This window comes from Eriocheir sinensis, unplaced genomic scaffold (genome assembly GCF_024679095.1).
Source record: "Eriocheir sinensis breed Jianghai 21 unplaced genomic scaffold, ASM2467909v1 Scaffold617, whole genome shotgun sequence".
Lineage (NCBI taxonomy): Eukaryota > Metazoa > Arthropoda > Malacostraca > Decapoda > Varunidae > Eriocheir > Eriocheir sinensis.
The window spans coordinates 62,398-86,683 of NW_026111962.1; the positions used below are offsets into that span (position 1 = coordinate 62,398).

Genomic DNA, 24,286 nt, shown 5'->3' on the forward strand with positions numbered 1-24,286 from the left:
TCTAACAACCGACCTGAGACATTCCCATCACCACGTGGAATCTGTTGTAACACCGGTTAGGATGCGCCGCTGAAGGACTAGTTACACAAGTAGGCAGGTACACACGCACTCACTCTATCTTTCTCTCCCTTCCTTGATAGCACAAAACAACCCTTGTACGTGATGGTCAGATACAAGGACATCAAGATACTGCTACAACACACACACACACACACACACACACACACACACACACACAGACGAAGTTCAACAGGAAGAGAAAAATACAAAGGCATATCATCAATTAAGTGTGAGGGAGAGAGGACAGAAAGGAGGATAGATTGAAGATAGTTTAATTGGGCAGAATGACAGTTTCCCGGCATGGACAAACAACTATTGAATTATTGATCATATGTTTTTAGTTGTTGTTTTTATATTATCGCAGTGATAAACGGTAGAACAGGAGTAGTTGATAAAATTATAAAAAAAACTCATGCTATTGCTATATAATTGTTGCTTCTACTTCTACGTACTTCTACTACCAATATAGTTTTATTTATGAGGGAGTAGCATTTTTTTATAAACAAAACCAAAAATAAAAAAAAGCAATAATAATAATAATAATAATAATAATAATAATAATAATAATAATAATAATAATAATAATAATAATAATAATAATTAAAAGAAGAAGAAGAAAGAACCATATTTCGGTAACACTCGACCTTTGTCAGGAGCAGGGTAAAGAGAGGGTCAGGAGGTGCCTGACCGTCGGCCGCAGATGCACGAGGCTTATCTTAGGCATGCCAGACGAGGCGATAAAGTACTTCAGGGTGTTGACACATCCTAGACCTGTTCACGTGCCTTACGTAACTCACCTTCGTGCTGCAGTTAAGGTCACTAGGGACAACAAAAAAGGGTCATGAAGGACAAAAGAATAGTTTCTATATGCTATTCATGTTTCCCTTGTTTTACTTTGTGTGTGTGTGTTTATCTCCCCCCCCCCCCCCCGCCCCCCTCTGTCTCTTTCTCTCGTCTATCAGCATCACCCCCCAGAAATTATTGTAAGATAAGATGGAGGTAAAAGATGGAGTAAAAAAAAAAAGAGGGAGGGAGGGAAGGAAATACAAGTCCCGCCCCGCCTCACCAGTCCAGCCAGTCCATCACCACCACCACCACCAGCATCACCGCCACCGTTCTGTCACCACCACCACTTATCATTGCTGGTGTACGAACTATCAGATTACACTCTCTCTCTCTCTCTCTCTCTCTCTCTCTCTCTCTCCAGAGAGAGAGAGAGAGAGACTCTAGAGAGAGAGAGAGAGATGCGCAACTACAAAGAAAGCCAGTGACGGAGATCCGGAAATAATAATGAAAGTAAATTCAGGCAAAGAAGAAACAGGAAAATCAACCCCGGCGGAACATAACAGAAAGACCGCCCGTACGAGATCGAGGAAGGAAGCTCATGAAGCAAGCTACGAACACTATGGACACAAAGAGCTGATAAGGGCCGACGGGCTGACTGATTGATATGATGCAGCGCACACGAAAACACACACACAAAATACTGATAACAAAACCAAAGACACGGGTAAAACAGCTGCCAGTTGAGTAAGTAAACGAGTGGGTGATGGCGGGAGGAATTGAAGTGAGCGAGTGGCCAAATTTGTGGCTTTACCATGTAGCAGCGACGGGCAATTTGTGCCATGATATAAACCCCCCAAAATAGATGATACATAAACTGATTACAAATGTTTTGATATATATTATGAAATGGTTTATGTGAGTGATGATTTTTTCTCAATTTTCTCGCTTAGAGGGACCATTAAGAAACATGATCCCCGCTGCTACCGGGTTAAACAGAGGCCAGAAAATGAGCGTTACTAAATGAGAGTGAGGGAGTAGGATTGTGAATGAAGGAGGTGAAGTGACAAGGACACACTCTAAAATAAGAAATTGAAAAGCTATAAAATACAATGCCAGTAAAACAATGACCAGAGGGAGTAGGTGAGTCAACAAGTAATTTAATGAGTGTGAGTAAAAAACGACAGAAGTGGAAATTAAGTGAAAGCATAGAGGAAGCGACTAACGAGTGAACTTGAAAATGGTAAAATAATAATAAAGGGAAGGAACTGAATGACGGAGACTGAATGGAGGACACGAATGAATATCTGGGTGAAAAAAAAATAGGTAATAAGAAATATAATCAGAAATAAATTATGAGGAGAAGCAGAAGCAAGCAATTAAGGGCAAAATGAAGTGAGTAAATTACTGACATACTTTTAGTCTGTGTTAACATTATGAGCACAGGTGTGATGAATAAGCGAAGAGGTAAAATAAAGAACTTTTTAAGAGAATAGAGACTGAATGGTAACACAACAAGTGACTCCAAGCGAACAAAAACGAGTTAATTAAAAGGAAAAAAATAGAGTGAACGAGTATATAGTTAAAGCGAATATTAACGAAAGAGCACCACATAGACCCCATAATGAAAGCCGAGTGACCACGTGAGAAAAAAAAAGGAGGAAAGAAAAGAAAATACTGTCGAATGTAGCAGAGCTTGATGTTAATTAATGAAGAACTGAGGCCGGATTCATCAAACCTCTTACAAGACCTGTTGTTGGTAAGTCTTCTGGTAACTCCATCATCTAGGAACGCTCTCGATCTTAACCCGTTAGCAGCGATGGGCCAAATTTGTGGCTTTACCATGTAGCCGTGACGGGCCAAATTTGTGCCATGATAAAGACCCCCCCCAAAATAGATGATGCAAAAACTGATCACAAATACGTTGATACATATTATGAAATGGTTTGCGTGAGTGATGATTTTTTTCTCATTTTTCTTGCTTAGGGACCTTTAAGAAACATGGTCCCCGCAGCTACCAGGTTAAGGCGACTCCAATGGCAATGAAAGAAGTGTCGACCAGGCCAGTACTTCATTCACTGTCATCGGAGCAGCCTAAACAAAAAGATCATTCGTAGAGGACAGATTTACTTAAAGACTTATACCAACAACAGGTCTTGTAGTGGCTTGATGAATCCGGCCCCTGTGCTATATGTTTTTAGGGTAAAGACTGGAAAAATCTACATCGGGCGACTACACAAGACCAAAAACTGAAAAAACGTAATAATATCCAATAGACATTTAATTAAAAATCACTTAACTGAAACGGAAATCATTATAAACATTAGAGAAACTGCAATAACACAGTGAAAATATCCCGTAATCAAGAAGCAACACTGAGGAAGGAATAGGGAGAAGAGGAAAGGGAGCGAGAGAGGAGGAGGAGAAGGAGAGGAAAAGACGTAGAGGGAAGAAAGAGGGATTATTACACAGCCATGGCCGAACTAATGGAAGTGCAAAGCCAGCCGGAGCCTGTGAGAAAGGGCGGCGGTGCCAGTCACTGTGGTGGTACAGCCGAGGCAGATGATATGATGCTGACCCGACTCGACCAGGTGACCAACAGCTTCATTACTGGCAGGTGAGAGAGAGAGAGAGAGAGAGAGAGTTAATGAAGATATGAATTGGTGGGTAGCATGGGAAATGGACTCCTATAGGGTCAGTTCACCAGACCCATTATCAAAAGGGGCTACATGCCAAATTACAGCTTTCTAGAGGCAATAGCAAGGCCACACTAGACAAAAACGGCAAAGTGTCTGGAGTTCGTCAAAATCGCTCTCGAAAGGGTTTACGTTTCGAGCCCTAGCGACAAAACTAGTGGGAGTAGGAAAATGTTATGCACCATACTGGAAAGCACATTGGCAGGGCTAAATCATTTGTTAAATAAGTTTTTTGAAATTCTAAAAAAAATGAGTGGGTTCATGGTTGGGAACTCAAAAACATTTTTTCAGTCGTTTTTTTGCGAATTTATTCGATTTTTTACCCTTTCAAGTTGGTTTTTGAGCCCGTTCGCCATTTAAAAAATATAGCCCTTTCATTTTGCCGTCGACTGACACCAAAAACTGTACTGCAGCCCAGAAAATAAGGGAGTTATGGCGATTTGCACCAAAGTGGTTGATTTTCCAAAATTCGCGGCTTAATGACAAGGCTGGGGCAAGTGTCCATTCCATAATATAGGATTCACTGGGAAGAGGCAACCTTGTATCGTATGTTTCTATGCGTGTCCTCTACTTTCTGGAAAATGGAGTGGGGTCAGACAGTGTTGCCTCAATGTCCAGCATTTCCTTTCATGTAACAGTATGTGTTTTGAACCTGCTTCATGATTCTAGAATTCAATTTTCTAGATACAGTCTCCTGTAGATGTACAAGAGATTAGGCCAAGTGAGTCGGTCAGTGTTGAGACAATGTTCAGTTACAAGGATAATTATAAAGTCAGCGTTCTCTCAATGTGTGTGAGTTCCCCATACCTGCCTTTACGGTAGCAGGACCCTTTCTGAGTACATGCCCAGAGTAACAATATGTTTACTTGTCTCTTACCACTAAATCTACACTCTCACCATCGTCCCTTACTTTGACAGCACCACGACCAACACCACCACCAATGCCACCACCACTGACAGTGTCACCACTGCTACCAAGGCCTCCATCAGTACCAGTAGGGGCAATGTGGTGCTGGTTAAGGGCGCATACAAGAGCTACGGGTCGGGCAAAAGGAAGGTGACGGTCCTGGATAACCTGGAAATGCGTGTACCTCAAGGCGCTATGTGAGTGGTGGGAGAGGTGAGAGGGATGGGTGGGAGGCAAGGGTATATGGGAGAGAGGAATGGATGTGACACAAATATATACAAGAGTACACCACAACCACCACCAACAACAACATTTACAACACTAACCAACAACACCCAATATTACTTTCCCAACACCAACACCCAACCTCACCCTTTTTCCTCCAATGATCTTGCTCCTAACCACCATTACCGCACCCAGTAACACCTAATTCACTCGATACCCTCGTCCTCCAACACCTTCCTCACTCCTCATAACTGACACAATAACAACATACAACCCTCTCATCCCCCCTCATCCTTCCCCTCCCAGATACGGCTTGCTTGGCCCCAGCGGCTGCGGAAAGACCACATTGCTAGGCTGCCTGGTGAGCCGCTTGCACCTAGACAAGGGCGAGATCTTCATCCATGGCTTTCCCCCAGGCTCCGTCGAGGCAGCTGTGCCCGGTCACAGAGTTGGCTATATGCCCCAGGTGAATGACTAGGAAGTAAACGGAGAAACAGAGGGAAGGAAGGGAGTAAATGCAAGAGGAATGGTGAGATCGGGTAAAAAAAAGAAAAGGGAGGGAGGGTGCGATGGAGGATGAAACGGAAGGGAAGGAGAAGAGAGATGGAAAGGGGATGGAGAATGGAAAGGAAGGGATGGAAGAGATGAGGGATGGAAAGGGAAGGGGATGGGAAAATAGGGAAGGAGAGGAAGGAGTGTAGGAAGGAAGGGATGGTGAGGCAGGAAGGGATGTGAGAGTGCATGGGGAGGAGGTAGGAAAGGGAAGAAAAACAAGGAATATAAAGGGAAGAAAAGGAGAATGGGGAAAAGAGGGAAAGACAATGAATGGAAAGGAATGAGAGATGGGGAGAGAAAGGATGAGAAGGGAGGAAGAAAAGAAGAGTGGTAAGTGAAGGGAAAAAAGGAGGAATGGGAGATAAAAAGGGGAGTGGAGAAGGGGAAGTGGTACACCTCTTTGGATTCTTTTTTAGGAGCAGCGAGTAGCGGGCTTTTATTTATTATTATTTCCTCTTTTTTTTTGTGCCCTTGAGCTGCCTCCTTTGTTGTAAAAAAAAAAAAACACATCTTCCCACTCCTGTATCACTACCACCACCGCCCGAACATACCCTCCATAACTAAAATGACCACTTCCATCACCTCTACAGAAATAGTCCACTCACAACCACCTCAACCCCTCACAAGCCTCACCACCCCTGCACCCTCGCCATACTTTTTATCACCACCATAAAAGCTCACCAGCTCTCACCACCACCTCCATCCTTTTCAACCCTGACCATTCTCCCCCTACCATCATTCCCTCACCACTAACAACCCCCACACCACAATTCTATTCTCACCACTACCCTCACCCCCACACAGGAGCTGGCACTTTTCCAGGAATTCTCTATTGTGGAGACACTTCAGTACTTTGGCAGGATCCACCAGATGAGCGCCAGCAAGATCTTGCAGCGCAAAGACTTCCTCGTGTCCTTCCTCGACCTGCCTGATCCAAATCGCCTCGTGAACCAACTCAGGTATTGAACAGTGTTAGAGTTATCCACGCTCTAGGCAACAAATGTTATATAGCATCATGAAGGCATATTTGGAAGTAGAGAACCATGTAAAGCTCAAAACAAATGGTTCATAACAGCATTGTGCTCCATCCCTTGTCTCTGAAGCCTAATAGTAGCTCTATTAAACCCATTACTACCACTACTATTGCTTCTACATACTACTACTACTACTACTACTACTACTATTACAACCCTAACCTCCTTTACCTTAATCTTCTCTCCTCTCTCTCTCATCACCTCATCTCGCCTCACCCCGCCTACGTCCCCCAACACAGTGGAGGTCAGCAGAGGAGGGTCAGCTTTGCGACGGCACTGCTGCATGAACCTGAACTCCTGATCCTAGATGAGCCTACAGTAGGGGTGGATCCACTTCTCAGGAGCAGGTATTTCACCATGGCCTGCTCATGACTATCGCCAGCAAGTACCCTCCCAATTAGAGCAACTGCAAGGCTCTGCCAGGACCTCACACACTACACGCCCCATCCACCTTGCTCAAGGGAGGACAGTAACCACTCCTTAGTCAGCGGAAAAACCCAGCCTGAGCGGGGCTCGAACCGCCGCCTGTCAGGCCGTGAAGCCTGGCAGCGCAGCGCTTTACCGACTGAGCTATCAGAGAGAGAGAGAGAGAGAGAATGTGTGTGTGTGTGTGTGTGTGTGTGTGTGTGTGTGTGTGTGTGTGTACTGATGTACCTAGTTGTAATATACAGGGCCTGAGCTACACTCATATGTAATTCACCCACGGCCTGATCATGAGCTGGGCTCTCAATCACCAGCAAGTTCCCTCCCGACCCGAGCAAGCTCCTTATAGTCGATCTCTGGGTACTGCCGGGACCTTCACACACCACACACTCCATCCCCCTTGCTCAAGGGGAGACAGTAACCGCACCTCTGTCAGTGGAAAAATCCACCCAAGCAGGGCTCGAACCTCCGCCTGCCAGATACATGTTCTAATATGGCAGCGCAGCGCTCTACCACTGAGCTACCGGAGTGTGTGTGTGTGTGTGTGTGGGGGGGGGGGGGGTCTATAAACTTGTAACTTTGCATCCTCTGTTGATTTTATGTGTAATTTCTTTTGATTTTATGTGTAATTTCTATCAGTAAGTTTTATCTGAAAGTTAGTCAGTCAGTCAAATAGTCCTTCAGTCAGTCAATTAGTCAGTCAATTGGTTAGTCTTTTGATCAGTCAGTCACTCAGACAATTAATCAATCCATCTGCAAGTTAGTTAACTGATCAATCAGTCAGTCAATCAATTGGTCAGTCATTTTATCAGTCAGTCAGTCAATCAATCAGTCAGTCATTTAGTCAGTCAGTCAGTCAGTCAGTCAAACAATCATTCAGTCAGTCAAAGTGGAGAAAGTCAAATACATGTTCTAATATTATCTAATTAAGTGATCATCTCCTGTTCATTTTTTCCCTCCTAAAACAATTCCTCCTCCGACTTTTTTCCATTCAATTCCTCCTCCTCCTCATCAACCATCCCTCCTTAACCTTTCCTCTTCCTTAACCTCCTCTTCCTGCTCTGCCTTCTCCTCACCCACCTGCAGCATCTGGCAACACCTACTGGATGTGTGTAACGGCACCAACACCACCATCATCATCACTACCCACTATATTGAGGAGGCACGCCAAGCTGACAAGGTGATGACAATGGTGATGATAGTGTGTGATAATATTTTTTACAGTAAAAGTGAGGCCCACAAAGCATTGCTCCTATAAAAGTAAACAGAATTAAGTGGCCAGAAGAGAGGTCAGTTCTAGATGGACGTATCTTAATAGTCCATTCTTGAAAGAGTTTAAGCAGTAGGCAGGAGGAAATACAGACGAATGGAAGCTGTTCCAGAGTTTACCAGTGAATGGAATGAAAGAATGAAGATGCTGGTTAACTCTTGCATAAGGCTTTTCGTTACCATAGGAATGAGCAGGAGTAGAGAGTCATGTGCAGCAGGCATGCCAGAGGGGGGGAGACGCACAGTTAATAAGTTCAGAAGGGCAGTCAGCATGAAAATATTGATAGAAAAAGAGGCAACATTTTGGTGGACTTTTAAGAGGCAGAAGACTCTCAGCAAAAGGAGGAGTTGATGAGATAAGGAAAATTTGACTCCACTCTCTCCAAAAGGCCTGTGTGTGTGTGTGGAGCCCCCCCCCCCCAACACATGAGATGCATACTCCTTATGAGCGCAAGCAAGGCCTTTGTATATAGGTGACATCAGGGAGGGGGAAAAGAATTGGTGAAGATGGTACAGAACGCCCAGCCTCAAGGAAGCTACTTTATCAAAAAATGAGATATGAAGTTTCCAGTCAAGATTCTGAGTTAAGGATAGACCAAGAATGTTTAATGTAGGTAGAAGTATGGGACAGTTGAGTGTTGTTGAAGAATAGGGGAAAGATGTTTCGAGGATTGTGTCGAGTTGACGGGTGGAGAAATTGAGATTTTAAGACATTGAGGACACTAAGTTCCTTCTGCCCCATTCATCAATGATGCCAAAGTCAGAGTGTAATATGTCAAGCCTTCAATCCTGTAATATCTATCACGGAGGTCTTCTGTTACAAGATATTGAGTAATACAGAATAGAGTAATCGGCGTGAGAATGACTAGAACAGTTTATTTTGGAAAGATCATTGATGAGCAATAGAACGAGAGGGGGAGATAGACCAGTGACCATTTACCAAAGCAGAAATAGATTGGCCTGAAAGGAAACTGGAGATAAAAGGGCAGAGAGAGGGATAGAATATGGAGAAAAGTCCTTTAGACACCAAAGATTTGTGCAAGACTCAAAAGTTTTTAAGATGACTGAGACAACAGCAAAAGGTTCATAGAAATGGCTAAGAGAGGATGACTAAGAGTCAGTTAGGAAGGCGAGATGATCACCAGTAGGACATCCCTTGGAAAAGCCATACTGGTGATCAGAGAGAAGGTAAGAAGTTGATAAATGCTGAAAAACTTTCCTGTTAAGGATTGTTTCAAAGGCTTTAGAAAGGGAAGGATGGTAGTTTGAAGGATTAGAGGGGTCACCCTTTTTAGGCACAGACTGTATGTAGGTGTACTTCCAGTAGGAAGGAGGTAGATGTTGAAAGGCAGAGACGAAAATGTTTAAACCAGGCTAAATGTCAGCACGGAAACCCAGTCCTAAGGACAATAGGAGGTATTCCATCGGGTCCATAAGCCCTCTAAGGATTCAAGCCGGAGAGGGCATCGAAGCCATCATTCTCTAGAATTTAAATATCAGGCATAGTGGAGTCAGAGGAAGGATGAGTAGAAGGAACATGCCATGAATTGTCCAGAGTAAAATTTCCAGATATAGTTTGAGCAAATAGTTAAGTCTTAGAGATAGATGTGACAGCTAGGGTGCCATCAAGACTAAAGAGAGGTGGGGAAAATTAAGTAAAATAGTTGGAGATCTATTACAGACATCTACTATGTACAGGTGGGATCGAGTACCCATTGGTGAGCCTCCTTTTATCTTCCCTACACAGGTGGGTCTAATGCGTGGAGGTCGCCTGCTAGCCGAGACCTCCCCGATGAGCCTGATCAATCACTTCAAAATTCCCTCCCTTGAAGACATCTTCCTTAAGCTGTGCCTCGAGGATGGCAGTGAGGATGAGCTGAACATCCATGGCATGGTGTGTGTATTTACCTAGTTGTGATATATGGGAAAGGAGCTACGCTCGTACTGTCCTGTCTCTATATCTACTATTATCTAATTTGGTCTTCAATGTATGAATTGTTTTGCATGGACCACATTCTTTTCATTCATTCCAGGCTTCCACTACTCTCTGTTTAAACTCTGGAGCAGCAAGCAGTCCTCCTCTTTTTCCACTCTTCTCATTTTCTAAGCATCATTGGCAAACAGACTCATATAGCTATCCACCCCTTTCATCATATCATTAACATATACTGCAAACATAATTGGGACCAACACTGAGCCTTGCAGAACTCTACTCATGACATTTTGCCAACTTGATTTCCTGTCTCTAATAGTTGTTATCATCATCCTGTTCTTCAGAAAATCCTCCATCCACTTTAGAAGTCCTCCTCCTAATTTACCCACTGTCTCCAGCTTCCACATCAACCTCCTATGAGGCACCTTGTCAAAGGCCTTTTGCAAGTCCAGGTAGACAGCATTAGCCCATCCATCTCTCTCTTGCGCAACATCTATCACCCATGAACAGAAACACACCAAGTTTGTCAGGCATGATCTTCCTTTCCTAAATCCGATCTGTCTTTCTGTGATGATTTCATTTTCCTCCAGGTGCTTCGTCCATTTCTTTTTCACAATTCTTTCGCACATTTTTGACACTACGCTCGTCAGGGAAACTGGTCAATAATTAAGTGGGTCGTCTCTTCTTCCACTCCTGTAGATGAGGACTATGTCAGCTTTTTTCCAGTCCAGAGGGACTACACCCTCAGCCAATGATCTTTTATAACTTTGTGTATTTTATCCACCAATTGATTCCTACACTCCTTCAACACCCAGTTAGAAACCCTGTTGGGACCCTGTGACTTCCTCACATCTAGATTCTCCATTTCAATAGTGTGTGTGTGTGTGTGTGTGTGTGTGCACCATCAGGTATCTTCCTGAAGTTTTGAAAATTATTACTTGTTAATAATTATAATATGCAAATGAGAATGTGGACAGGAATATAACAGCTTTCCAAGGGGGGGGCAACTGCCTCTTCCTGCCCCTCTTTAGGACACCCCTGCAACTAAACCCACTGTATCTACTTTTTTTTTTTTTTTCACTGTCATTCATTTTGATAGTTCATGCTATCACAAAACACTCATCCCTGTCTTCCCTATCTTCCTGCGGCTTCTCCCTTTCTTCGCTGACTTTCTTCTTCCCCTTCTTTTTTCTCTTGTTTTTCTCCTTCATTTCTTCCCTCTCTTTTTCCCTCATTTCTTTCTTTCTCTTCCTCCACTGATCTCTTCTCTCCATTTTCTTCACCTGTCCATATTCCCTTGCTCAACTATTACATAATTTCCCTTATCTTTCTTCCTCCTTGCTATCCCATCATACTATTTTCCCTCCCTGTCATTCTTTCTTTCCTTATCAACTATTATCTTTCCTTTCTTCCTCCAACTTCTCTCTCTCTCTCTCTCTCTCTCTCTCTCTCTCTCTCTCTCTCTCTCTCTCTCTCTCTCTCTCTCTCTCTCTCTCTCTCTCTCTCTCTCTCTCTCTCTCTCTCATTCTTTCCCTCTCTTCCTTCATCCCATTTGCATCCCATATCTCTCTTCCTCCCTTCTTCCTTGCTTGGTCTTCCTTGATCCCTGCCACTCAGCCCTCTCTCAGTGTTCTTCCTTCCCTTAACGCCACAGGAAAACAAAACGTACGAAGATGACGCGGGGACCCTCAAGGTGCTGCCCGGGTCCCTGCCAGATGCAAGGGGCTCTGTGCGAGGGCTACGAAAGGAGGTGAACCCTAACACCGGACAGGTGACACTAAGGGACGACACAGACAACAATATCTTCATGGTGAGTGTGTGTGTGTGTGTGTGTGTGTGTGTGTGTGTGTGTGTGTGTGTGTGTGTATTTACCTAGTTGTAATTTTACAGGGCCTGGGCTTATGCTGGTGTGGTCCCGTCTCTGTATCTATAATTATCCAACTTTTCCTTGAAGCTCTGCACACTCTTCGCCAATACTATTTCTTCACTTAGTCTGTTCCAAACCTCAATATTTCTTTGTGGGAAGCTATATTTCTTTATGTCTCTTGAGCATCTTCCCTTCCTCAACTTTTTACTATGTTCTCTAGTATTCCTGCTGGAAGGTTCCTCTCTTAGTAGCAATTTCTCGTTATCTACTGTGTGTGTGTGTGTGTGTGTGTGTGTGTGTGTGTGTGTGTGTGAGGGAAGGGGATGAAGGCAACCACATGGAAGGGAAAGGATCGATGCCTAGATAAGGAGATCTTGTATTACGAGGCTTACCTATCTAACCATTCCTCTGATCCATCGTTTTACCTCCTCCTCCTCCTCCTCCTCCTCCCCTTCTCTTTACCTCTTTCTTGGGGTTCTCCTGTGTGGTTCAAGTGTGCTCCTTCCTGTTATTATGTTTCTCCTTCTCCTTAACAGTCACCCTGGGTCAGCACCTCCAAGTATGAGAGAATGTTCTCCACGTACCGATTCAGGGCTCTCCTCATCAAGAACTTCATCAAACTGTGGAGGAATATTGGGTGAGTCAGCAATTCTACCACAACCACCAATACAACCACCATTTTATTTTATCCCTCAATTTCTTCATCTTCTAATTCCTCAGGCTACCCCTCAAAGACTCCAACAACTAAAATTATCTCTTTTCTCTTATCCCCCTATGTTCCTCATCTTCTAATTCCTCAGGCTACCCCTCAAAGACTCCAACAACTAAAACTATCTCTTTTCTCTTATCCCCCTATGTTCCTCATCCTCTAATTCTTCAAAGTGCACTCTATAGACTTTCACCATTATCACAAAACTATCCTTTCTCTCTCATCTCCCGGCAGGTTCCTCCTCTTCTCGTTTCTGATGCCACCCGTCCAGACCGTGCTGTTCTGCCTCACTGTGGGAGGCACGCCCTATGATCTGCCCATGGCCATCGTAAACCTGGACAATGGCTACAATCTCTTCCTCGATGTCCCAGTCCCGATTCATCCTAACATCAATATTACCTTCAACTTCTCCCTCATTTACCTCGACGATATCAACGATAAAACCATTCGTAAAGTTCGTGGGTTAGGTTTTTCCAGTTAGTGTTATTGATTATACTGTTATATTACAATTACTGTTGCTGCTGATACAACAGCTACTGTAATACTAATATGACTACTACTACTACTACTACCCCTACTGCTATCTTTTCAAAATTTAAATAAATATAGGTCAGCCTACGCATAGCACGAGATGTGACGTATTGAGGATCTCTCTCTCTCTCTCTCTCTCTCTCTCTCTCTCTCTCTCTCTCTCTCTCTCTCTCTCTCTCTCTCTCTCTCTCTCTCTCTCTCTCTCTCTCTCTCTCTCTCTCTCTCTCTCTCTCTCTCTCTCCTTTTTTAATACTACTTTGAATATTTATAGGTAGGGACTTGGCATGCATCTTATTTATTGCTAGTTGGGTTCTGATTAAGCCTTTAGCAATCCAATGTCTTCACTCCACAATACTACTCGTGAACACTTGTACCTTCCTGTCTATAAAACTACTTATTATTACATTTAAACCTCCAACCGTATTTGTATCAACTGAACAACTCTTAAATTCATCTCATTCATCCAGGTGAGGTGAGGAAGGGAGGGAGGGAGGAAGGGTGAGATGTGCATTTATTGTAAATTCATTTTAGTTTTTCAGGGTAAAAATAACTACATATTAAAACATAATATGACTGACAGAAATTTATCAACATCTATTTCTACTTTGATTTCACATGAATACACACTCTGCAGGCAATGGCGTATAAGGTAACGCCACACACAAAACAGTAACGGTGAGGTTACACTTGTGAACCCAAGAAAAAAAAACACAGGAGTGGGGAGAAGGAGAGGTAGGAAGTCTGGGTGGGCAACCACGTGTTGGCCTGAGCGGTTGACCAATAAAACCTTGAGTAACCGGACTGGCAGTATACACGACCTCTCACCAATGAGGTAGACTCGTGACGAGAGAGAGAGAGAGAGAGAGAGAGAGAGAGAGAGAGAGAGAGAGAGAGTATAGGAGTAGGCGATATGGGAGGTCAATGAGGAATGTGGCAGAAGGGTGAAGAGGGGTAGCCTACTATGCCACAGCTGCCATTTAAGACTGGTAAGACTACTCTACTGCAATATATAACACATTATCCTTCCCACCCACAGAAATACTACAACAACTTTGATGATGGCCACAGAGCAGTGGAGGAGGGGGATGCGTGGGGCCTCATCTTTTTTAATGAGTCCTTCACAGAGGGCATCCTGGCCTTCTACGGCCCTGAAATAAACAATCAATCCCTGCCAGGCCTGGAGGAGGAGGACAAAGAACAGGGAAAGATCAATTTGTACATGGATAACACGAGTAAGTGGACAGTACATGATGGGAGACTCAAAATTGATCTGCTTTTCTCACAGCCTCACTCCATCACTCTCTCTTTCCTTCTTCCTCTACCTATCTTTACTTCCCTCCCTTTTCAAATATCACATCTTCACTCCCTTTTACTCTCTCTCTCTCTCTCTCTCTCTCTCTCTCTCTCTCTCTCTCTCTCTCTCTCTCTCTCTCTCTCTCTCTCTCTCTCTCTCTCTCTCTCTCTCTCTCTCTCTCCTTTATACTCCACTCTCTCCCCTATTTCTTCCATGTCTTTTCAAAACATAACGCTTTCTTCCCTTCCCTTCCCTTTCCTTCTAACCTCCACTATGACACTCTTCCATCCCTTTGCTCCCAGACTCCCAGATCTCCGCCACGCTTATGTTCACACTCCTGCGGGCAATGGAAGACTTCCTGGAGGACGTAATAAAGGAGGTGGATGACGCATTGCAGGATATCTTCCCTAACACCAACGCTACGGTAGACACCAGCAAGCTAGCCTTCCCCCTGGTGGTGAGATTCTGCATTTTTACTGCCCATCGACAGATTCTAGCATTGATTAAACCTCCGTCTGTATTGCTTTCTTGCAAAACTTTTAATCTGACTGGATGTCATATCACTTTCTCACTGGTATCTTGTTGCTTGATCCATGCTGTTTACCGAACTTTTACATATTCTTCATCTATCTTTGTGTCGTTCCTAACTACTGGTCACCAACTGTTGGGTGAGGTTGTCATAATTTTCTCTCAGCTCGCCGACAGTGTTGCAATTTGTTGCTGACTCAGGAGATGACAGTCGTGTCAGGAATTTGGAGGTGTGAAAACACCTGATTTAAGTTTAAGTAACTTAGTACTATATTACAGAATGTATAAGTGTGTCGTTTTAGATCAGTGGTTCCCAAAGTGTGGTGTGCGCACCCCGGGGGGGGGGGGGGAGCTGATCACTAGGGGTGCGTAAGGAGGAAAAAATAATGCAATGACAGATTTTAGGTCTCATTAAAATTTCAAATGCATCATTAACTGCCATTGTTGTAAAACTAACATATGCTGTACGCTTAAGCGGAGTTGTCTCTTCTTTGTTTGAAACTTACCCAGATTCTGAGCACATTCATCCACCCCCAGGTACATTTTCGTTCAGTTCTGATAGCCATCGCTCAGAGTCTCATACTTTGCGAGCACGAAATTCGTTAAAAATGGACAAAATTTCAGGAAATTGGCGGGACCTTAATAGTGCTCGAATCTTAGTGAGGGTGCATGGACTCGGTCACAGCCTGGGAGGTGATGCGTGGCCTGATAAGTTTGGGAACCGCTGCTCAAGATTATGGCTTAGGACGGGCTGAACCTCCAAGGATTGAGTGTACTGACCTCTCTCAAAGGACTCTGCTCATTGCTGCACTCAGGTGCAGTGTATACATCAGATTGGAACTTTCCTTGTCAAAGACAATGTCAAAGTTGAACACTTTAGGTCAAACTACCCACAGAGAGTTCTACCTAGTCCTACAGGGTAAACACCTGGCTCGGCTAGCTGCGTCTCACAGAAAAAAGTGTTTAACACTTAGAAAACACCTGCACTACCAATTTTTTACACTACCCACCAGTACAACATTTTCCATAATTTATGAGACATAACAATATGAATGATAATTTATGTGTGTGTGTGTGTGTGTGTGTGTGTGTGTGTGTGTGTGTGTGCTACTCTTTATGCAAGAAAACTATAATATATGTTTATCCTTTCCATATGTATACTTTTCTTACAAAGCCTCTTCTTTCTTTAATTCCTCCTCCTCCTCTCTCTCTTCCCTTCAGTTCCATGACCCTATCTACGGCTCAACTGACGCCTCCTTCACTGAATTCATGGCTCCTGGCGTGATCTTGACGTGAGTATGCAAACACACACACACACACACTCTCTCTCTCTCTCTCTCTCTCTCTCTCTCTCATAAAGAAATATAGCTTACCGCAAAGAAATATAGAGGTTTGGAACAAACTAAGTGAGGATGTAGTATCAGCAAGGAGTGTGCAAAGCTTTAAGGAAAAGTTGGATAAATGTAGATATGGAGACGGGACCACACGAGCGTCAAGCCCAGGCCCTGGAAAACTACAACTAGGTAAATATAACAACTAGCTAAATACACCCACACACACACACACTCGCTCGCAGTACTCTCTCTCTCTCTCTCTCTCTCTCTCTCTCTCTCTCTCTCTCTCTCTCTCTCTCTCTCTCTCTCTGATTAATATAAATTCACTTACGTTTAAGGACAGACAACCTAGTCTGAACCATACAGTCTGTGTGGTCTGAATATCTATGTAAATCTCTCTCTCATTCCCTCCCCACAGCATCACCTACTTCATGGCAGTGGGACTCACAGCTCTCTCCTTCATCATAGAGAGGAAGGAAGGACTTCTGGACAGGTCATGGGTGTCAGGTATATACATAGCTGGGTGTTATCGCGATAAGTTATCGCGATACTTTATCGCTGATAACAAAATCAGGTTATCGGCCATCCGCTACTTATTTAAATATATATCGATATCTTCATTACTTTTGTAACCAAACTAGTGATACTCGCTACTTTTTTCCACCTCAGAAAAAAAAGTCTCCTCCCTACTGCGCATGCGTGGCCCGGGCGCCCGGTGTAGTTTGAAAAAACTCCGGAGTATGAAATATCTTCAGTGAAGAGATTTCATACTTAGATCATCAACATTAAAACACTAAGTTCTGGTCTCTCGTGAACTGCGCATGTTCAGACCAGTAAGCGTATCCCTCACAAAGCTTGTTAACAGAGTTGCTGAAAGGCTGAATCAGACATACAGTACCACTACCACCATCCACGCTGTTTCTAGAACGACACTCTGTACGAATTGTATTTATATGTACAGTGTCGTTCTAGAAACAGAGTGTCGTTTTAGAAACAGCGTGGATGGTGGTAGTGGTACTGTATGTCTGATTCAGCCTTCCAGCAACTCTTAATTACGGTTAAAAAGCTTTGTGAGACTGTACAGGTCTACGCTTGCTTGTCTGAGCATGCGCAGTTGACGAGAGACCAGTGTTTGTAAAAAAAAAAGTGCCAGCTTTTGTCGGTGGGGATGCCAAATAACACAACACCGGTTCAGGCGTTTCTAGTATTACCGTCCATAGGTATGTATCAACGTGTGGTTTTCAGGTTTTGTAAGTTTTATAAGATCCAGATGATGAAAATTTTAATTCATATTTGTTTTCTATTTGAAATATCAATATAGTATCGTTTTCGCCTATCGGACTTATCGCTAGGTAGTATCAGAATTGTGGATTTATATCGGGTATCGGTTATCGGTTATCGCCTATATTTGTCCCTAGTTAACGTATATCGGTTATCACCATTAAAGTTTTCCATTATCAGTTATCGGTTATCAGGAATAAGGTTTTCTGTTATCGTGCCCAGCTATGGGTATATATAGTAGTAGTAGTTATAAAGAAGTAGTAATATAGTAGTAGTAATAGTAGCAGTAGCAGTAGTAGTAGTAGTAATAGTAGTAGTAGTAGTAGTAGTAGTAGGAGGAGGATTAAGAGGAGGAGGATTAGGAAGAGAGAGAGAGAGAGAGAGAGAGAGAGAGAGAGAGAGAGAGAGAGAGAGAGAGAGAGAGAGAGAGAGAGATAGAGAGAGAGAGAGAGAGAGAGAGAGAGAGAGAGAGAGAGAGAGAGAGAGAGAGAGAGAGAGAGAGAGAGAGAGAGAGAGAGAGAGAGAGAGAGAGAGAGAGAGAGAGAGAGAGAGAGAGAGAGAGAGAGAGAGAGAGAGAGAGAGAGAGAGAGAGAGAGAGAGAGAGAGAGAGAGAGAGAGAGAGAGAGAGAGAGAGAGAGAGAGAGAGAGAGAGAGAGAGAGAGAGAGAGAGAGAGAGAGAGAGAGAGAGAGAGAGAGAGAGAGAGAGAGAGAGAGAGAGAGAGAGAGAGAGTGAGAGAGAGAGAGAGGAGAGAGAGAGAGAGAGAGAGAGAGAGAGAGAGAGAGAGAGAGAGAGAGAGAGAGAGAGCCACATCCAATGTGACTTGATAAAATGGAAATAATAATAATAATAATAATTCTTTATTTGTACTAGGTACATTTTTTTGTGACAGACTATAAAACAAAAATTAAAACACTAAAAAATTAAAAACTAATAGCTAGATAAAAATATAAAAGTAAACTAAGAAAGACAGTATAAGCTCATGTCTTTCATTATAAGTTAAATGACAATCCATCAAACATCTGGCCATCAGAAATATTTAAGAGTTCCCTCATTATACAGATCTGCCAAGTTTCATCGCCTTCCATGCAACATGTCTTTGCTATTAAAAAATTTCTGCTTAGGTAAAATAAATAATAGTATTTAATACCGAAGAGCTGCAATATACAGTTTACATTCGATAACATATATGACGAGCACGAAAGTAAGACATTTTTGAAAAAGTGTGATATTTGTTGTACAGGATGATTCAAACCATTGATGAAAAAAATTAACGTTCTTTTTGCAACATTATGTCGAATAGGTGGAGAGTCCATGATATGAGGCAATAAGTATGAACACGTGCGCGAGTGCTGACCCAAAAGTCTGCAGCAACACACTCTCCTTGCGACACACAGCTCCTCGATTCTAGGGTCATCAAGACTCCAAGGCTGACATCCATAAAGTGACACACACTGACTATTAAATAACACCACTTTTGATTGCCATGATGTTGAACAAAACTGGTTAATGATGACATTGGTCCTCACCTTCATGTCCCTGATCACAGGTTCAAAGTTCACTAGACTTCCACGAGACGATATGATGTGACCCAAATGTTTTCCACTTTTAACATTCTTTATATCACGACCACACATCTGTATACGTATATTGTCCATAAAAAAATCCAAGTCAGCATTACTAAAACACATTTTTCAGGATTAAAACAAAGACTAAAATTAGTTGCATAACTCTCACAAATCGTCACCATCTTCCTTAAAGCGTTACACATTGGGCTAAGAACCACCACATAGTCTGTGTAGGCGAACGCATTAGAGTAAATGTTTCCCATATAACATCCAAGCCTACATTTATTTAATTCTTGCATTAGAGTGGGGTTCCCAAATTAGGGGTCATAAAGAGGGCATGGGGTCGGTGGGGTCGCTTAGGTACCCCCAAGGCCTGGAAATATCCAAGCAGGGATTACGAGACCATGACAAATTCAGTGCTGTACGGTACTTTCATTGACAAAAAATAACAAGTCAAATAATAAATAATAATTGCTTCAAGAACTCTTACACGAGCCACGACTGACCGTTGAATCTCCCCTCTCCCTCACTCCCTTACTACCCTCCCCGCTCTTACATCCTCGTGAAAGTCACGTACTCTAAATTTCATCTTATCTCCCTATTTACTAATTTATTCCAAAAATTTCACGTCCTCATTATCGTCAGCACCCGTAAAACTGTGGTAGATATGCAAAAGAATCCTTACTTCCATGGTTTTGGACAACTGATGAAATTAAATTCACATAACAAATCAACCTCTGTGCAGGAGCAGGATGAGAGCACTCACTTGTGCTTCCACCCGGTGCACCCCCGCAACTTTATGTGGTGTTTATTAGTGTGGTAAGATGGTGCAATGCTATGATATTGTGCAGCAAAGGAGGTATCACAATGGGAAGAGAAGTGATGATGTTGCGTTACTCTTGATAATACTTTATTTACATATATTGCTGATTAATTGAAATATATTTAGTAATACGAGTACAATTCCTTTTCCAGCGGCCAGCCATTATGGAGAGGTTTTTAAAGACACCATCTGAAACTTCCACCAACAAACGGAAACGCTCAATTAATCCATCATTCCTCGACCGAAAATTCACAATAGTGTTGTAAATGTAGAAGTAAACATAAACACTTGGGATGTAAATAAATAAATAAATAAATTAATTAATTAATTAATATATATATATATATATATATATATATATATATATATATATATATATATATATATATATATATATATATATTATATATATATATATATATATATATATATATATATATATATATATAGATATTATATATATATATATATATATATATATATATATATATATATATATATATATATATATATATATATATATATATATATATATATATATATATATATATATATATATATATAGAAAGATAAATAGATATATAAATATATATATATATATATATATATATATATATATATATATATATATATATTATATATATATATATATATATATATATATATATATATATATATATATATATATATATATATATATATATATATATATATATATATATATATATATATATATATATATATATATATATATATATATATATATATATATATAAATAGAAAACAATAAGGGACTGAGCACACCACCCTGCTTCACGCCATTATATAGTTGAAATTGATCGGATTTCACTCCATTCCAGCTTACAACTGCAGTACTAATAAGGTATGAGGAGTAGACGAACTATCAGTGGGCAAACATTTCTTTCTATAAGAAGACGGAACAGCTTATTATATTTTACGGGGGAGAAGAACTGGCGGAGACGATACAGAACGCCCAACCTCGAGGAAGCTGATTTAGTGAAAGAGAAGAGATGTGAAGTTTCCAGTTGAGATTTTGAGTAAAGGATAGACCGAGGATGTTTAGTGTTGAAGGTTGACAACTGACCGTGTCCCAGTGCTTCACGTACTGATGAAACGTCATCATTAGTTTCGACAGGAGATTCTTACAGCCTATGTCAATCTCACGAAAGCATTTGATCCAGTGCATTGTGAGGCACTCTAGGATGTCCTGTTACTCTATGGGATTCCTGCAAGAAACATTGGTCTATTGACTGGCCTGTACTCTGGAACAGAAAGTACTGTGAAGTGTTGGGGGGGTACCAGGGTTACTGACCTTGTTTTTGCCGATGATGCAGTAATCCTTGCAGAGTCACTGGAGGTTCTTTTGATAGTTCTCAAGGCACTGCACGTTGAGGTAAAGCCCTTGGGACTTCAGGTCTCCTGGGCCAAGACCAAGGCACAGGTGTTTGGAGGTTCGCTGGAGAAAACAGTACAATATGTTCATGAACGTTGCAAGGACACTGATATCATGGAAATTTTCACATACCTTGGTATCTTAGTTCAGAGCAATGGCAGGTCTCGTCAGGAAGTCTTACGGTGGATTGAATTGGCCCACAATGTTATGGACTCACTCAGCACAAATATATGGCACTGTCGATACCTGTGCAGAAGGACAAAGATCCGAATCTTCGTCACTTTCGCTCCCTGTTTTACTGTATGGCTGTGAGACATTGACACTAAACAGTGACTTGGAGAGGTGGATTGATGCCTTAGGGGACAACCACCTATGCATAATCATGAGATATTGCTGGAATCACTCTGTCAAACCGACTACTACTCCGTGAGATTGATTCGACATCTATTACCTCCATAGTCCGTCAACGCCAGCACCGGCTTTACAGGCACGTGGTACTCTACCCAGAAGCTGATCCTGATCACCTGGTTGTTTCTGTATGAGACAACCCCAAGTGGGGGAGGCCAAGGGGCTCCCCACAGAGCTTGTGACTTGAACAAGTCAATAGATCCTGCCGTGAGGTACTTGGGATAGGAAGAGGGCATGCATATAGACTTGTGCGGAGGTAACCCTGGGTGCTGGAATCATGGGGTGAGCTAGGCAACGTGCCCTTGGCGAATGCCCCCATTGACTGATGATTGATATATTTTCACCTACCACCATCATCAACTCCACCATCACCACTTTTTTCCCCCTTACCTCGTCATTCTCTCCCCACGCAGGTGTCCAGTCGAGCGAGGTGATGCTGGCACATCTTGCCACACAGATGCTGGTGATGTTGGTGCAGATTGCCCTTATCTTGGTCTTCATGTTCCCAGTCTTCCAACTCCCCTGCAAAGGCAACATGGTGTGGGTGGTGCTGCTTGCCGTGCTGCAGGGGTTCTGTGGCATGACATTCGGTGGGTGGTTTTGGCAGGGGTTGGGGAATAGAGGCTGTGGGCCTTGGTAGATGTACTTAAGGGTGTTGATGTTAGGGGTGGGAGGGTGGCAAGGTGGTGTTTTGACAGATGATGTTGAGCTTTTGGACTGATAGGGAGGGTTAGGGATGGTAAGGTGAAGACTGTGGAGGGGTGGGTGATGTTGGTAGGGTGTCTGAGGGGAGGGGTCAGGGTGGTGGGAGGGTGGTGTTGATAGTCGTGATGGGCGGTCCGGTCCTGGTGATGGTACTGGAGTGAGAATGTTGGCGGGGGGTAGGGGGTAATGGGGAGGCTGGTTGTTAACAGGGGTTCTCTGACATGATAAAAAGAGCATTACAGTTATCAAGGCTTACCTCAACAACGTATCTCTCTTGCAGGCTTGATGACCTCTGCAATCTCGAACGATGAAAATACCGCGATCATGATGGCTTTGGGAATCTTCTATCCACTCTTGCTGCTCTCTGGCATTGTGTGGCCCATCCAAGGCATCCCGGTGGCCCTCAGGTGGGTGGTGGTGTGGCTGTTAAGTGGCTTCTGTACCTGTATAAGTAAGGTTAACTTTATAGTGTTGCCTTTCATCCTTCTCCCCTTTGCATCATCTCTCTCCACTTCCCTTCCTTTCTCAAGCCTGTAAGCACATTATACATTATATATTGCTTCATGTTATTGACATATATCTATAGTTAGAATTAAGTGTTGTGTATCACCAACCCCTAACATCAGTGAATGACAGGATGCATAACATCCTTGACTCTGGTGTTGGGCAGGCAATGGCAGAGTTTTTGCCCCAGGCATTATGGCGCTGCTCGGACCTCGGAGCACGTGGAACCCTTCCTAAGGCCCCGACCAGGCTATTTCCATCCCCACGCCAGCCGACCTTGTCTACTTAGATCTTGATATTACCCTTCACTTCTCCTAAAAGCTCCTATAACAACAGTACTCAACCCCAACATTGTCTAGTTTCCTAATGCAAGAGTTAGCCAGTTCTTCCATTTATGTCACTTTCTTCTTTCGACTCCTGCACAGGTATGTGTCCTACATCCTGCCACAAACGTACGCGTGCGAGGCGATTCGAGCGGTGCTGTACAAAGGCTGGGATATCACCCACACCATTGTGTATCTTGGCTACCTAGTCACTGTTGCCTGGCTCTTCATCCACCTCGCCATCGCCCTCATTGCCATCAGGATACGCAAATAAGCCCCGCTGCTTTAGCCCTGTCATTTGTATATGCAAAAATAAGCAAAATTTCTTACAGGTGGAAAAATGAGTTCCACTGATGCCCCACACAAGAGATTATAAACCAGCTGGGCATCTGTATTAAGGTCACAAAAATAACATTTCACCCTAAATGGTACAGCTACTAAGGATAATCTATATAATTTTCCTGTTAAATCACCATTGCAATGCAGTAATGCCTTCATAAAGAGGCAACTTTCCTATGGGCCAAAAATATTGCAAAAAAAACAAAGGTAAGTGTAATGAGTATTTACTTAATTGTAAGATGAAAAGTGTGACTGTGATGTAGTGATGTGGAAGGTAAAATGTCTGTCATGGAGTAGACATAACAATGTCAAGAAAAATCTGACAAAAACCTGGTACAGTAAAATACCTACTCGCCGGCAACTGCAGGGATTCAGAAGTGCCGGATAAGCGGAAATTCCGTATACTTGAGGTATATTCTAGTTCCCCCTGTAATAATTTATTCAACCAAACATGTTTACACTCTATACACTCAGATATGCAATACCTTACTACAAGTATGTACTATTAATCAATAATCACGGAAATGAAACTAGATAAGTACTAACACTAGTAATACAAAAGGTCAATGAGAACATTGTTCCTTACAATTATCAGCCAAGAGTAAGTAGTCATGTAGTGGAGTGAACGGGGCTGCCTGCTGGACTCAAAACAGTAAGCTGCATCAGCCTGCCAAGTCTCATCACGCTACCCGTCTATTCTAGCCGCACAATACACTCATTCTGCACTTCCTTGCTGTCTACCATATCTAGGAAATAAAATGTTGGATTAATCCAA

General features: G+C 42.7%; 1 protein-coding gene across 13 annotated transcripts; it reads left to right on the forward strand.

Annotated features, from left to right (window-relative positions):
- The first annotated feature begins 1,100 nt into the window (after positions 1–1,100).
- Positions 1,101–24,286, forward strand: LOC126993456 (ABC transporter G family member 20-like). Of its 13 annotated transcripts, XM_050852579.1 has the most exons (19): positions 1,124–1,207; positions 1,367–1,590; positions 2,830–3,460; positions 4,458–4,643; positions 4,978–5,137; positions 6,031–6,185; positions 6,500–6,607; positions 7,770–7,863; positions 9,700–9,846; positions 11,540–11,695; positions 12,289–12,389; positions 12,696–12,915; positions 14,029–14,224; positions 14,589–14,743; positions 16,036–16,106; positions 16,567–16,655; positions 22,054–22,230; positions 22,626–22,752; positions 23,275–24,286. In XM_050852579.1, exons 3-19 carry the CDS (start codon positions 3,318–3,320, stop codon positions 23,444–23,446), a joined length of 2,457 nt encoding a protein of 818 aa, XP_050708536.1. In that variant the 5' UTR covers positions 1,124–1,207; positions 1,367–1,590; positions 2,830–3,317; the 3' UTR covers positions 23,447–24,286. The 13 variants fall into 13 exon arrangements, with proteins under 13 accessions (XP_050708546.1, XP_050708536.1, XP_050708538.1 ...); XM_050852589.1 differs by lacking the exon at positions 1,367–1,590 and having other exon boundaries at positions 1,101–1,207; positions 3,045–3,460; XM_050852581.1 differs by lacking the exon at positions 1,367–1,590 and having other exon boundaries at positions 1,128–1,207.

Coding starts and splice junctions, on each gene's coding strand:
- LOC126993456 (XM_050852589.1), top strand. CDS start 3,318: ATGGCCGAACTAATGGAAGTGCAAAGCCAGCCGGAGCCTGTGAGAAAG. Junction 7,864..9,699: donor AGGCACGCCAAGCTGACAAG/GTGATGACAATG, acceptor TTCCCTACACAG/GTGGGTCTAATGCGTGGAGG. Junction 22,231..22,625: donor GTTCTGTGGCATGACATTCG/GTGGGTGGTTTT, acceptor TCTCTCTTGCAG/GCTTGATGACCTCTGCAATC.